This window comes from Onychostoma macrolepis, chromosome 06, assembly GCF_012432095.1.
Source record: "Onychostoma macrolepis isolate SWU-2019 chromosome 06, ASM1243209v1, whole genome shotgun sequence".
NCBI classification, from domain to species: domain Eukaryota; kingdom Metazoa; phylum Chordata; class Actinopteri; order Cypriniformes; family Cyprinidae; genus Onychostoma; species Onychostoma macrolepis.
Window position 1 is genome coordinate 29,703,311 of NC_081160.1, and position 14,056 is coordinate 29,717,366.

The window sequence follows — 14,056 nt, forward strand, 5'->3', positions numbered from 1 at the left end:
TGGAGACGGGTAGGTTTAAGTATATGTAAGGTGGGAGGAGTTGGATCTGGATCCGGATCTAACCACGTCCCCTGGATCTTGTGAAGTGAATGAATGGTGCAATGCCTCCCCCTAGTGGCCGTTACAACAACACGATGAAATGACGTCAGAAAATGGCCTGTTTATGCAGGATTACACAATCATGCGGTACTAGTTACAACACTGGATTGGCAGGTCATTGTTTCATTCCAGTTTATTGGTGATTCAGAACAAATGCATTGTTTTAAAGAGGAAGCTCCTACCTTACGTAACAGCTTTTTACATAGGCAGGTAAAAATAAAAATGGCATGTTACTTGCATGATAAACATGTCCAAGTGTCATAACTACTTTCTGCATTATATCCTTTCAGTTGTTATAATGCATAATGTTATTTGAATGACTAATTTCTTAAAATTAAAACTCAAAACGAATTAAATTAAAAAATAATTTCTATGAATTTATTATAAATTTCCTGTAGAAATAAAACATCTTGGTGATTTAGTCACTAAAGCAGCAGCAAGATGCAAAGCAAGACGTCCAAGACACCAAACGTCATGAACAATCCCCAAAAAGCCATTTTATTGAGAAGTAAGATGACACCGCATCCTTGTCATGGTGAACAGAATTATTACTTGGCATTGTGTAAGTTTGCATATATCGGTGAAATCAAACCTGCAGTCTCTGGGATAGACCTTTGGCAACTTTAAAATGTAAACCAAACATAACAGTTATCACGAAATCAAACAAAAACAAAGGAAACAGAGTAGTAAATCACAGAATGAGTCATGCTCCCATGATTCTTAGTCAGCACACGTTGTCTGGATGTTCTGGAGAAAGAACAAACATAACAAATCCTCAATACCACAACAAAGTAGAATTGCTCTTAGATAACATCTTCATTACTGCTTTTTATTCATTTATTTATTTTAAATAAATCAGTTTTTTTTTTTTCTTCCTTAAATGTACCCAATATCCATCTTTCCCAATGCTTCAATTTGCTTAATTAAAGGTCATTTTCAGGTGTACATCATCTCAGCCATGTGTGACATCTTCTTGGGGATGTAAAGGTAATATTCCATGTATCCGGAAAGGTCTTCTATCGTGATGTCATCCACGTAGGCGCGGGCCTGTTCGGAACAAGAGCGAGGGGAGCTGGACGTCCCAGCAGAAGTTCTGCTGTTGGGCGAACTGTCCTGCGGGCTGGGAAGCTTCCGCTCGCATTCGGAGATCACATCTCGAAGGCCGGTGAATGAGTAAACCTCGACCCCCTGCCAACCGGGACACTGGCATTCCCGCTGCCCACATGGGCACTGACCGGCCTCCTGCAACTTGGACAGAGTTTGAAAGTCAGATGGAACAGCATTACCTTCGCCCGCCTCCTGAGATCCCGGCCCACATCCTAAAGCGGGCCTGTTTTCGGGAGCACTCTCGTCATCCGATGGCATTCTGGGACTGAGAGCCGATTCCTGCCCCTTTGGAGAAGGGAGGTGGGTTTCATAGCCGGCAACACCGAATACAGTGGAGCACGGCGGTGAGAATGCGACTTCGTTCTTGACGGCGCCGGTGTCGTCAGGCTCTGGCGGGGTCTTGTGTTTGAGGTGTCCAGGAGGGGGAGACATTTTGCTGCAGTAGGTAAACTTCGGAGGATGAAGGATTGGCGATTTTGATCGCCGTCGTCGCTGGCTTCTCACAACTCCTCTGGATGACTTTCTTGTGCAACTATAGTAAAAAATAAAGGTATAAAGTGTAGCAATGTGTGATTGTTGTAATCCTATAAAGTCTATTTGATACACGAGTTTCAAAAGCCTTTAAATGTTCAAAATATGATGAAAAACTTGTATACAATGTACTACTACATGCCTTCTGTCATTTGATCGAGAGTTTATACTTTTTTCAGCAAGTAAAAGGCCTTTTAGCATAATTGTAAAACTGTCCATCTTCAGCTCGTGCTTTAAAATCTTTACTGATTTTTATGAAGTAAACATAAGAATAACTTTTATATTGCTGGTAATATTTTGAGATGAACATTTACCGGAATTAAGCAACTTTATTTGTTCACCTCTCAATTATGATTGTATTGCACTGTATTATATGTTTTGAAACTATAGAGCTTTGATAATAAAAGTATTTCAATATAATCTTAACACATCATACTGAGAAATATAGAGTGACAACTGATATTTATATGCTGCTAAGCAGTCTACATATATTCTATAGATACTATTCTAAAGATTGAAGTCACTGATTTACATTACAAGCTATCAGAATTTCGTCTTACTTTTGGTTTTATAAAGAACTTCTTCAAACTGCATATTTTTGCTCAGTTTGGGCCTTGGAGTCAAATTTTCCATTCATATTCTCACTATATAATATCATATGTGCCATAAAGTCCTGACGTATCAAAAATGATTCTCAACGGAAAACATATGTAGCCTCAACTTTCTGAATCTTCACTAAACTGTTCCATTCCAAGAGTTTTCTGACTATACTTTCTTATGTAAGGCTTTACAGGGTTAACTAGGTCAGAATCCTAAAGTGGTCCTCACCCAAGCCAGTTATCTTTCGAGGAGCTCATCTTGGATTTGGCTCCTTCTGGGCTGCTTCGAGCAACCAATCTGGAAGCCAAAGACTCAGAGACACGGACTGTGGTTGTGGAACTGGAAAGGAATATACACATTACCCGGCCGGACAGTACAAAAAAAACCCTCTCTGCCAAAAAAGTGAGCATCCATTTCACTTGTCAAACTAGCTGAAACAAAATCAAAAGACGGCAAACCTTTCAGCGTCCACACGCAGTTTCTTAAAAGCGGTCTGTAGTGTCTCCTCCTCACACTCCTTTCCTACTTTCTCCACAGCAGCCATTATGTTAGACAGCCTTAAAACTGAAACCAAAACCATAAAAGTCTGCATAAATAGAAAGCCCAAGTATACTTATTATAACACTCAATAACTTTATTTTAACCCACTCAGATACTTTTAACCATTAACATAAGCTTCAAACTATTAGAAGAATATAGTAAATGAAGAAAACCTGCAGCGGATAAAACTTTATTGGAGAATTTAGAATAACCTCTGCGTAGAGGTTACAAACAACTCATCATATCATGTTATGAAATACAGACTTACTCACAAGCAGACTTCAAGTACAACCTATTATTGTAATTTCCTTTATCATTCAAATTATCACAATGGAGTAGTTGACAAGTTGTGATTCATGTTATGAAACGCTGATCACATGAACACTTCGCATAATGAAGCTTAGCTTAGCATTGGGTTCATCCAGTTGGCGCGGTTTGCATTCTGTGTCTTTGCTCGACCAAAATATAAGCAACAGAAACAGACCATTAGACAAATATACTTACGGCCAAAGGACCCAAATCCGTGTAAACCCCGGACATACAGGAGTTTGTTTCTCCTGTTATGAGGGTCTGTGTTCACAAAGCTAACAGGCAAACGTTAGCCAGTCAGCGTGTAGAGACGATATCTGTGAGAAAACTCGCTTTAAACCGCCCGATGACAGGCCGTCGACGGGCATAACGTGATCTAGATATTACGTCTGTACGGTTAATACTCACAAATAATAGAAGAAATCAACTAATCATACACAATATTCTAGATTTTTCCCTCGCTAGTCTCTTGTTTACACTCAACCTCTCAGAGTGACTCTGCAACAACGCAGATCTTGATGACGTAGTGCACGTACACACAAACGTCAGCAGATTACGAAAATGCTTATAGAAACTTCTCGTGTTGTGCCTTTTAATTAATTCATGCAATATATTTTGTCCAGATGTAATATTTTAATGTTTTATTATGTTTTGTTCTATTAATAGATGGATCTCACATTAGATCTCATATTAATAGATCTCACTCGTACACTAAAAAAGTATACTAAACACAAGTGGTTAAATTATTTAGTAATCGCAAAAAAGTAATTGCAAAAGAAAAAAGAAAATTAACAGTTGATAATTCAGACAACGCAGTCCTACATTTTCATTTCCCCTTCATAGATGTCTTAATATAGCCTATTGCATTAAAAATGTGTATAATTAATTAATTTTTAAAAAGTATTTGAAGAGGCCATATTCACAACAAAATTAAGTGAAAATATGGTGAATTTTCAATGTCCCTACTTTATTTTAGCAGCTTATATATGCAATAAATAAATAAATAATAACAACAACAACAACAAAAATCAGCAATTGATCAAAAAAAATTCTGGTATTGTTATGTAATAAATGTACCTGACCAGTGTCCACTAAACCACGACCATTTTATATATATAAAAAATTCTGCTAACAGAAACAAGCACTGCACACAGCTGAATGGCGTCCTCTTGTGGTGATTAAGTGGATTGTCTCTGGCCTCAATATGCGCACCTTGCTAAGCCTGTTTGCAGTTGAAAACAGGAAGCCTGGAGTTGTAAAGAAGCCAGACACGAAGTGCATCATAAGGATGGAATTTATAACGAGGCTGCCATGGAAGAACTAATTCAAAAACTGTACAAAAAAATATAACCAGATGCAAAGCACATCAAAACCAGATCCCTGGGGAATGGAAAACGTTTGGCGAGTTCTTGTTTACTCTTTTCTCCACATGTGCGTGAGTTTATGTTTGGAGAAAGCCCTAAAACCTCAGTGTCTGGTTCTGACCGTTAAATGTGGCAGATGTGTGCAGGATCTCTATCTCTCACACATACACACACACACACACACACACACACAGACAGACCAAGTGTTTTTCCACAAATACTTTACATAACAATTAAAAATGCATTTTATCGTCCACTTTCCTTGTTCTCTCTATGTTTAGGTTTGATCTTGCAGAAAACTTAATGATGTCTGAAGGGAAATGGACCGTGTAATTCTAAACCCAGCATGTTCAGGTGTTTAAATTGCGATGCCAAGACTTTTATAGTCCTTCGTAAATAAAACCTTGTTTACTCATACAGTTACTGGACAACATTTGCTGGACTATAAGTATTATACAATTTGTTAAGGCAAATATAACCCTAATTCCAGAAATTTTGGGACGTTTTTTAAATTTGAATAAAATGAAAACTAAAAGACTTTCAAATCACATGAGCCAATATTTTATTCACAATAAAACATAGAGAACATAACAAATGTTTAAACGGAGAAATATTACACTTTTATCCACTAAATGGGCTCATTTCAAATTTGAGGTCTCAAAAAAGTTGGCACGGGGACAACAAAGGGCTGAAAAAGCAAGAAATTTTGAAAAGATTCACCTGGAAGTACATCGAGCAACTAATTAAGTTAATTGACATCAGGTCTGTAACATGATTAGCTATAAAAGGTAGTCTTAGAGAGGCAGAATCTCTGGGAAGTAAAAATGGGCAGAGGCTCTCCAATCTGTGAAAGAGTGCGTAAAAAGATTGTGGAATATTTTAAAAACAACGTTCCTCAACGTCAAATTGCAAAGGCTTTGCAAATCTCATCATCTACAGTGCATAACATCATCAAAAGATTCAGAGAAACTGGAGAAATCAGGACTATGTTGGAAAACTGGAGTGCGTAAGGGACAAAGCCGAAGACCTTTGTTGGATGACCGTGGTCTTCGGGCCCTGAGACGACACTGCATCACTCATCGGCAAGATTCTGTCATTGACATCATTAAATGGGCCCAGGAATACTTCCAGAAACCACTGTTGGTAAACACAATCCACCGTGCCATCTGCAGATGCCAACTAAAGCTATATCATGCAAAAGGAAGCCATATGTGAACATGGTCCAGAAGCGCCGTTGTGTCCTGTGGGCCACGGCTCATTTAAAATGGACTGTTTCAAAGTGGAAAAGTGTTCTATGGTCAGACGAGTCCAAATTTGACATTCTTGTTGGAAGTCATGGACACCGTGTCCTCCGGGCTAAAGAGGAGGGAGACCTTCCAGCGTGTCATCAGCATTCAGTTCAAAAGCCAGCATCTCTGATGGTATGGGGGTGAATAAGTGCATACGGTATGGGCAGCTTGCATGTTTTGGAAGGCACTATGAATGCTGAAAGGTGTGTGTGTATATAAAGGTTTTAGAGCAACATATGCTCCCCTCCAGACGACGTGTATTTCAGCAGGACAGTGCAGCTACTACAACAGCATGGCTTTGTAATAGAAGAGTCCGGGTGCTGAATTGGCCTGCCTGCAGTCCAGATCTTTCACCTATAGAGAACATTTGGCGCATCATTAAACGAAAAAAATACGTCAAAGACGACCACAAACTCTTCAGCAGCTGGAAACCTATATCAGGCAAGAATGGGACCAAATTCCAACAACAAAACTCAAGAAACTCATAACCTCGATGTCCAGGCGTCTTCAAACTGTTTTGAAAAGAAGAGGAGATGCTACACCATGGTAAACATGCCCCCGTCCCAACTATTTTGAGACCTGTAGCAGGCATCAAATTTGAAATGAGCTCAATTTGATCATAAAATGGTACAATTTCTCAGTTGAAACATTTGTTATCTATGCTCTATTGTGAATTAAATATTGGTTCATGTAATTTAAAATTCTTTTAGTTTTCATTTTATTCCAATGTAAAAAAAACGTCCCAACATTTCTGGAATTTGGGTTGCATTAAAGTTAGAAAGTGCAAAACGAAAGAAAGAAAGATTTACATGCTATGTATGTAATAGGAAAGAGGAGGAAATTGATAAAATCTTTAATTAAACCTTTAATTTTGTCTATCTATTTTTAAGACATTTCTATTTAATCTAAATAAATTAAATATTTATGAAAAATGTAAATATTTAATGAAAGCCTAAGACTTTGAAATTATTTCTTATGATGTAAACTAATATGTAGTGTTAATTTTAGTATTTATTTAGATAGTGGGAGATTTTTTTTAATGCTTAGGCATTGTCACCCTTCAGTTTAAAACTTTATTTTATTTATTTATGAATATTTACAAAAGTCTGAGACTTATAAGTTTACATCTTAAGAAATTACTTAATGTAGTGTTTTTATTATTATTATTAATTTAAGAAATGTTATAATTCTTTGGCATTATCAACCTTTTATTTAAACCTTTAAATTTGTTTATTTATAAATTGTTTCATTTATTTACAGTTGGAGACTTTTAAATAATTTCTTATGATGTAAACTTGTATACATGGTTTATATTAAGTAATGTTTTATATGTTTTTGTTATGGCTAATATTAGTGCTAGACTTCGGAAGACCCGATTGATACAATGCAATTGGTGACTTCCGTTTATACAATATTACACATTTAGATTGAGAACAAGTATGTTGTAGTTTGCGGCTGTGGCCTGCAGATGGCAGATGTAGTGCAGGTTAAACTCATTTGTCCTTGTGAAGAGGAATCTTGGTTTGTAATATGTCGTGTTGAAAAGATAATCTGCTCTCTGCAGTAATCAGGAACGAGGTTCCTCCTGCTCCAGAAAATTCCTCATGTTATTGAATTTTATCCCATATATCACATTACGTTGTTACACACAATCAGGAATCCTAGGCTTGACAATTACAGCTGATGGAGGACAGTTATGCCTAGCTTGAAAGATTGATTTTCAAAAGCCCAAACAGTAACAATCACAATCATTATGGGTCTCAATGAAGCGTTTCGAGGTTATCTGTTTTGTAATTTCCACTGGTCCAGGTGAGGACACACTGTGGAGCATTGTGGAGCTCCTGAGCTTCCTGGAGCCTTCATTCTAATCAAAACGCTTGTGAAAACAAACGTAAACTGTATAAACCATCATTTCTCAATTTATAGAAATGTCAAAGCATGGTGCATACAGACTCTATTCATGAACACAATGGCAGCCTTTTATCACCGTGCTCTGACTCTGGAGGAGGGACATTTCAGCTGTTGTTGCTAGGGTTGTTCTGGTCAAAAGGGCCTAACCTTGAGTCTATTCTCTGGTCTTTAGATATTCTTTGGCCCACATTCCTCCTTCATTATAAGTCTTGAGATTTTAAGAGATTTTTTTTGCCTATAGTAATAGCATACCTCTCCTTACACAATTTTAGTTATCATTTACATCCATTGTGCAAAGTTTTGAAACCTTAAGTATGAGCAACAGTATAGTTTTTACTTCAGCAGGCATCGCTAATGAAATTAAATTGAAGCCCCAGGCACTGTATCCAGTCGGGCTAGAATGAAGTATGTCTTTTACACAGGTGTCAGTTTCTGCATAGCTAAATAAATGATTTATTAAAGACCTTCATTTTATAGAATTACAGAGCTCCAGTTAAATAAAGACGGGGAACAGTTACTATGAAAACACCAGAGTATAAGAAAGTGACTTAACTGCGTTACATGGACAATTTCAACCAAACCTTCTGCCCTACCTAGAGGAATATTCAGTTATATTAGTTTTGGCTGCTGAGCTACTGGCTATGAGAAATGGATATTAAATGAAAGATTGCATTTTACAGGCATGTCCTGGGCACAATCAAAATTCATAATTCACTTGTGACTCTCTGTGCTTGTTTCCAGAGTGAAAAATATTGACGGTCATGCTTTGCAGACAACAGGAATGGTAAAATATTCACTCTTGATCTGTCTGCTAAAGCTTGATATCTGTATTATGGCCTTCCAGTTGTTTTTGAGGTGGTGAAGCGTATATGCATTTTTGAGAGACCTCTTTGAAATATTACCTATATAATACCTCAGTGCTGTCAGAATATTATCTGATATTAACAAAGCTGTATTTCCATTCCATTCCATGCTTTCAACAAACATGCCAGTCACCAAGCCAATAAGGTCTGTGTAAAGAACAAGTAATATACAACCTGAATTCTGGAAATGTTGGGACGTTTTTTAAAATTTGAATAAAATGAAAACTAAAAGACTCTCAAATCACATGAGCCAATAATTTATTCGCAATAGAACATAGAGAACATAACAAATGTTTAAACGGAGAAATTTTACACTTTAATCCACTAAATGTGCTCATTTCAAATTTTATCATTACTACAGGTCTCAAAAAAATTGGCACGGGGGGGCAACAAAGGGCTGAAAAAGCAAGAAATTTTGAAAAGATTCAGCTGGGAGAACATCTAGCAACTAATTCAGTTAATTGACATTAAGTCTGTAACATGAATGAGAGAGAATGAGCTTTATTGCCAGGTATGTTTACACATACGAGGAATTTGTTATAGTGACAGAAGCTCAGGACAGCAACAGGACAGGATACGGATAAAAAAAGAATAATATACAAATATACAAAATAGACAATGTACAAAATAGCAAAAACACAGTATATAATATAGACAATTATGTATGTACAGGTATGATATGTGCAAATTTGAAATGTAAAAAAGTATGTGTTAAATTAATTTATGTATAATAGTGTTGTGTGTTCCAAGTTTGTTGTCAAGTGTTCATGAAATGGATTGCCTGAGGGAAGAAACTGTTCCTGTGCCTGGCCGTTCTGGTGCTCAGAGCTCTGAAGCATCAACCAGACGGCAACAGCTCAAAGAGGGAGTGTGCTGGATGTGAGGGGTACAGAGTGATTTTGCTAGCTCTTTTGCTCACTCTGGATAATTACAGTTCTTGGAGAGTGGGGAGGGTTGTACCAATGATTCGCTCAGCAGTCCGGACTACCCTCTGTAGTCTTCTGAGGTCAGATTTAGTAGCTGAGCTGAACCAGACAGTTATTGAAGTGCAGAGGACGGATTCAATGATGGCAGAGTAGAACTGTTTCAGCATCTCCTGTGGCAGGTTGAACTTCCTCAGCTGATGAAGCAAGTACAACCTCTGCTGGGCCTTTTTCACAATGGACTCAATGTGATTGTCCCACTTCAGGTCCTGAGAAATTGTGATGCCCAGGAATCTGAATGACTCCACTGCAGTCACAGTGCTGTTCATGATGGTGAGTGGGGGAGAGCAGGGTGGTTTCTCCTGAAGTCCACGATCATCTCCACAGTTTTGAGCACGTTGAGCTCCAGGTTGTTAAGTCTGCACCAGACAGCCAGCTCCTTAACCTCCTGTCAGTAAGCAGACTCGTCACCGTCCCGAATGAGGCCGATAAGTGTGGTGTCATCTGCAAACTTTAGGAGCTTGACAAAGGGGTCTTCTTTAGATGTGCAGTCATTCGTGTAGAGGGAGAAGAGCAGTGGGGCACCAGTGCTGGTTGTACGGGAGCTGGATGAGAATTTTTCAAGCTTTACTAGCTGCTGCCTTTCTGTCAGGAAGCTGTTGATCCACTGACAGACAGAGGTGGGGACGGATAGCTGAGTTAATTTGGGCTGGAGGAGTGATGGGATGATGGTGTTAAAAGCGGAGCTGAAGTCTACAAACAGGATCCTCACATTTGTCCCTGGTCTGTCTAGATGTTGCAGGATGTAGTGCAGTCCCATATTGACTGCATCATCCACAGACTTGTTTGCTCTGTAGGCAAACTGCAGGGGGTCCATAAAGGGTCCAGTGATGTCCTTCAGATAAGCCAAAATCAGTTTTTCAAATGACTTCATGACCACAGATGTTAGAGCCACAGGTCTGTAGTCATTAAGTCATCAAGGGTTGCAGGAGGTGTGAATGGTGTTTTTTCAAACCTGCAATAAAACTCATTCAGATCATCTGCCAGTTGTTGATTCTCCACAGTGGTGGAGGATGGTGTCTTGTAATTGGTGATGTCTTTCAGACCTTTCCACACTGAAGCAGGATCACTGGAAGAGAATTGGTTCCTCAGCTTTCCAGAATAATTCCTCTTTGCCACTCTGATCCCCATTACCAGTATGTATTTGGCCTGTTTATATAAGAATCTGTCCTCATTCCTGCGAGCATCTTCTATGGCCTGACGGAGCTGTCTGAGTTTTTCAGTGAACCATGGTTTGTCATTATGAGATGAACTAAACAGTGATCAGAGAGTCATAAAGCTGCCCGTGGGACAGAGTGATATGCATCCTTTATTGCTGTGTAACAGCGATCCAGTATATTACGGTCTCTGGTGGGACATGTGATGTGCTGTCTGTATTTTGGCAGTTCATGGGAGAGATTTGCTTTATTAAAGTCCTCTAGAATGATTAAAACAGAGAACAGGTGTTGCTGCTCTGTCTCTGTAATCAGATCAACGAGTTTCTGTAAAGCCAGGCTCATGTGCGCTTGTGGAGGAATGTAAACACTCGCGAGAATGAACGAGCAAAACACCCGTAGCGAATAGAACGGCTTACAGTTAATGAAGAGCGCTTCTAGATGGCGACAGCACATCTTCTTTAACACAGTGATATCTGTACACCACCTTTTGTTGATGTAAAAGCATGTCCCTCCGCTGCGCGATTTCCCCGTTGATTCTGCGTCGCGATCCGCTCTAAACAGCTGAAAGCCCAGCAAATGAAGCATGCTGTCCGGAATGGCGTCATTCAGGTTTTCGTGAAACACAGAGCAGCAGAGTTTGAAAAATCCTTATTTGTCCGGGAGAGCAGAAGAAGTTTGTCCGTTTTGTTGGGTAGAGAGCTGAATAGCTATAAATGGGATGTCTTAGAGAGGCAGAGTCTCTCAGAAGCAAAGATGGGCAGAGGCTCTACAATCTGGAAAAGAGTGCGTAAAAAGATTGTGGAATACTTTAAAAACAACATTCCTCAAGGTCAAATTGCAAAGGCTTTGCAAATCTCATCATCTACAGTGCATAACATCATCAAAAGATTCAGAGAAACTGGAAAAATCTCTGTGCGTAAGGGACAAGGCCGAAGACCTTTGTTGGATGCCCGTGGTCTTCAGGCCCTCAGATGACACTGCATCACTCATCGGCATGATTCTGTCATTGACATTACTAAATGGGCCCAGGAATACTTCCAGAAACCACTGTCGGTAAACACAATTCGCCATGTCATCTGCAGATGCCAACTAAAGCTCTAACATGCAAAAAGGAAGCCATATGTGAACATGGTTCAGAAGCGCCATCGTGTTCTGTGGGCCAAGGCTCATTTAAAATGGATTGTTTCAAAGTGGAAAAGTGTTCTATGGTCATACGAGTCCAAATTTGACATTCTTCATAACGCAGCGAGTTATCAGCGTTCAGTTCAAAAGCCAGCATCTCTGATGGTATTGGGGGGGCATTAGTGCATACGGTATGGGGAGCTTGCATGTTTTGAAAGGCATGCTGAAAGGTATATAAAGGTTTTAGAGCAACATATGCTCCCCTCCAGACAACGTCTATTTCAGGGAAGGCCTTGTGTATTTCAGCAGGACAATGCAAAACCACCAGCTTCATAGTAGAAGAGTCCGGGTGCTGAATTGGCCTGCCTTCAGTCCAGATCTTTCACCTATAGAGAACATTTGGCGCATTATTAAACGAAAAATACGTCAAAGATGACCACAAACTTTTCAGCAGCTGGAAACCTACCGTATTGACCCGAATATAAGATGACCCTGCTTATAAGATGAGTCGACGACCCCCCTTTTTCCAGATTTACCTTTTGGAAAAAGGCTTTTTGAAAACCAAATCTGTTTTTCTCTCTCTCTCTCTCTCTCTCTGTAAAACACATTGTGTCAAATTATTTTCATATTGCATATGTTTCCTATTTTAATTTTTGTTTTGAAAGTATGGTAAATACTGGTAAAATGTACCAACAATCACATTTAAAAATATACACTTTTTGATATACAATAAAAAATAAAACAGGTAGCCCATCTGAATTAAGACATTTAGGTTATCCATCTCATAGTAGCCTACCAAAATGTTATTAACAGTAGAAGTGAAATCTTATTGTAGTCTTCAAATCTGGGTACTGTCTTACATTTTAAAATCACTTGCAAAGGAATTTTGGTCCCATCAGGCTAACATGACAGTCACGATTCATACCGCTGTAAGCTTTTATTTTTCTTTTGTTTTCACTCGCGATCTTTACAACACACACTACATTACATATTTCACGGCACACTCGTTTTACGTGTATTTAGCGCCACCTATTGTTGTGGGTGTATTATTGACATGTCAAAGTCTAGACCCTGAATATAAGATGACCGCGTTTTTTCAGATGCATTTCCAAGAAAAAAAACATTGTCTTATATTCGGGTCAATACGGTATATCAGGCAAGAATGGGACCAAATTCCAACACTGAAACTCCAGAAACGCATAACCTCGATGCCCAGACGTCTTCAAACTGTTTTGAAAAGAAGAGGAGATGCTACACCATGGTAAACATGCCACCGTCCCAACTATTTTGAGACCTGTAGCAGGCATCAAATTTGAAATGAGTTCATTTTGTGCATAAAATTTTAAACTTTTGTTATGTTATCTATGTCCTATTGTGAATAAAATACTGGCTCATGTGATTTGAAATTCTTTTAGTTTTCATTTTATTCAAATTTAAAAAACACCCCAACATTTCTTGAATTCGAGTTGTAAAAATAGCTCCCTGGTGAATAAAATGATGGTAGTTGTTTTTCTGTTCTCAGGCCTTTAAATAAGTATAGTTCATTTTGTTGTTTGAAAGTAAGGTATTTTGTTTATTTCAGATATTGAAAGCAGGGTATTTTTATTGCAATCTCTGAGAAACATTTTTAATAATTGTTATTAATAATTTATTTAATAATTTGTATTTAATATTTTGTATTTGCTAAATTGTATTTAATAATTTAATAATTTACACAATCATGAAAATTCAGTTGTCATTAACTCGTATCAATCAGTCAATCAATCACATAAATAAATAAATGCAACAAATCACCACAGAAATAGTCCATGACATGTTTTAATTTTAATATTTGTATTTTTTCCCTAAACTGATTATTATACTTAATTCATTTATTCATAATGTTTATTTAATTTTATTTAATTCATTTATTCATTCTTAAAGTTGTAATTGTGTCTCTGTCCTTGTTAAAGCATAATTGCAATAGCCAGAAATCATTATTACCTGATCTTTCCCTATGCAATAGCTCTCAAAGCTCTTTTAAAATGCAATTTGGTTATTATGTGTCTTGCTGTACCAAGTTTGAATCATACTGGTTTAATAACATGCTGCGTTTGACAAAATCAAAGTTTTACCACAAGTAATATTCTGCACACATTCCATGCTATTAACATGACAAGCAATACAAGAAAAATTAATTAA

At 38.0% G+C, this 14,056-nt stretch overlaps 1 protein-coding gene across 1 annotated transcript; it reads right to left on the reverse strand.

Annotated features, from left to right (window-relative positions):
* Positions 1–214: 214 nt before the first annotated feature.
* Positions 215–3,720, reverse strand: oser1 (oxidative stress responsive serine-rich 1). The gene is made up of 4 exons (XM_058780144.1): positions 3,382–3,720; positions 2,796–2,901; positions 2,566–2,676; positions 215–1,738 (listed from the first exon to the last, which is right to left on the reverse strand). The coding sequence occupies exons 2-4, from the start codon at positions 2,879–2,881 to the stop codon at positions 1,036–1,038; spliced, it is 900 nt and encodes a 299-aa protein (XP_058636127.1). The 5' UTR covers positions 2,882–2,901; positions 3,382–3,720; the 3' UTR covers positions 215–1,035.
* Between the last annotated feature and the right edge of the window lie 10,336 nt (positions 3,721–14,056).

What these genes read in the sequence shown, in the direction of transcription:
- oser1 (XM_058780144.1), bottom strand. Translation starts at nt 2,881, where the DNA reads ATGGCTGCTGTGGAGAAAGTAGGAAAGGAGTGTGAGGAGGAGACACTA. An exon ending in CTGCGTGTGGACGCTGAAAG is followed by an intron (nt 2,677 to 2,795) that starts GTTTGCCGTCTT and finishes ATTCCTTTCCAG; the next exon opens with TTCCACAACCACAGTCCGTG. An exon ending in TCGAAAGATAACTGGCTTGG is followed by an intron (nt 1,739 to 2,565) that starts GTGAGGACCACT and finishes TTTTTACTATAG; the next exon opens with TTGCACAAGAAAGTCATCCA.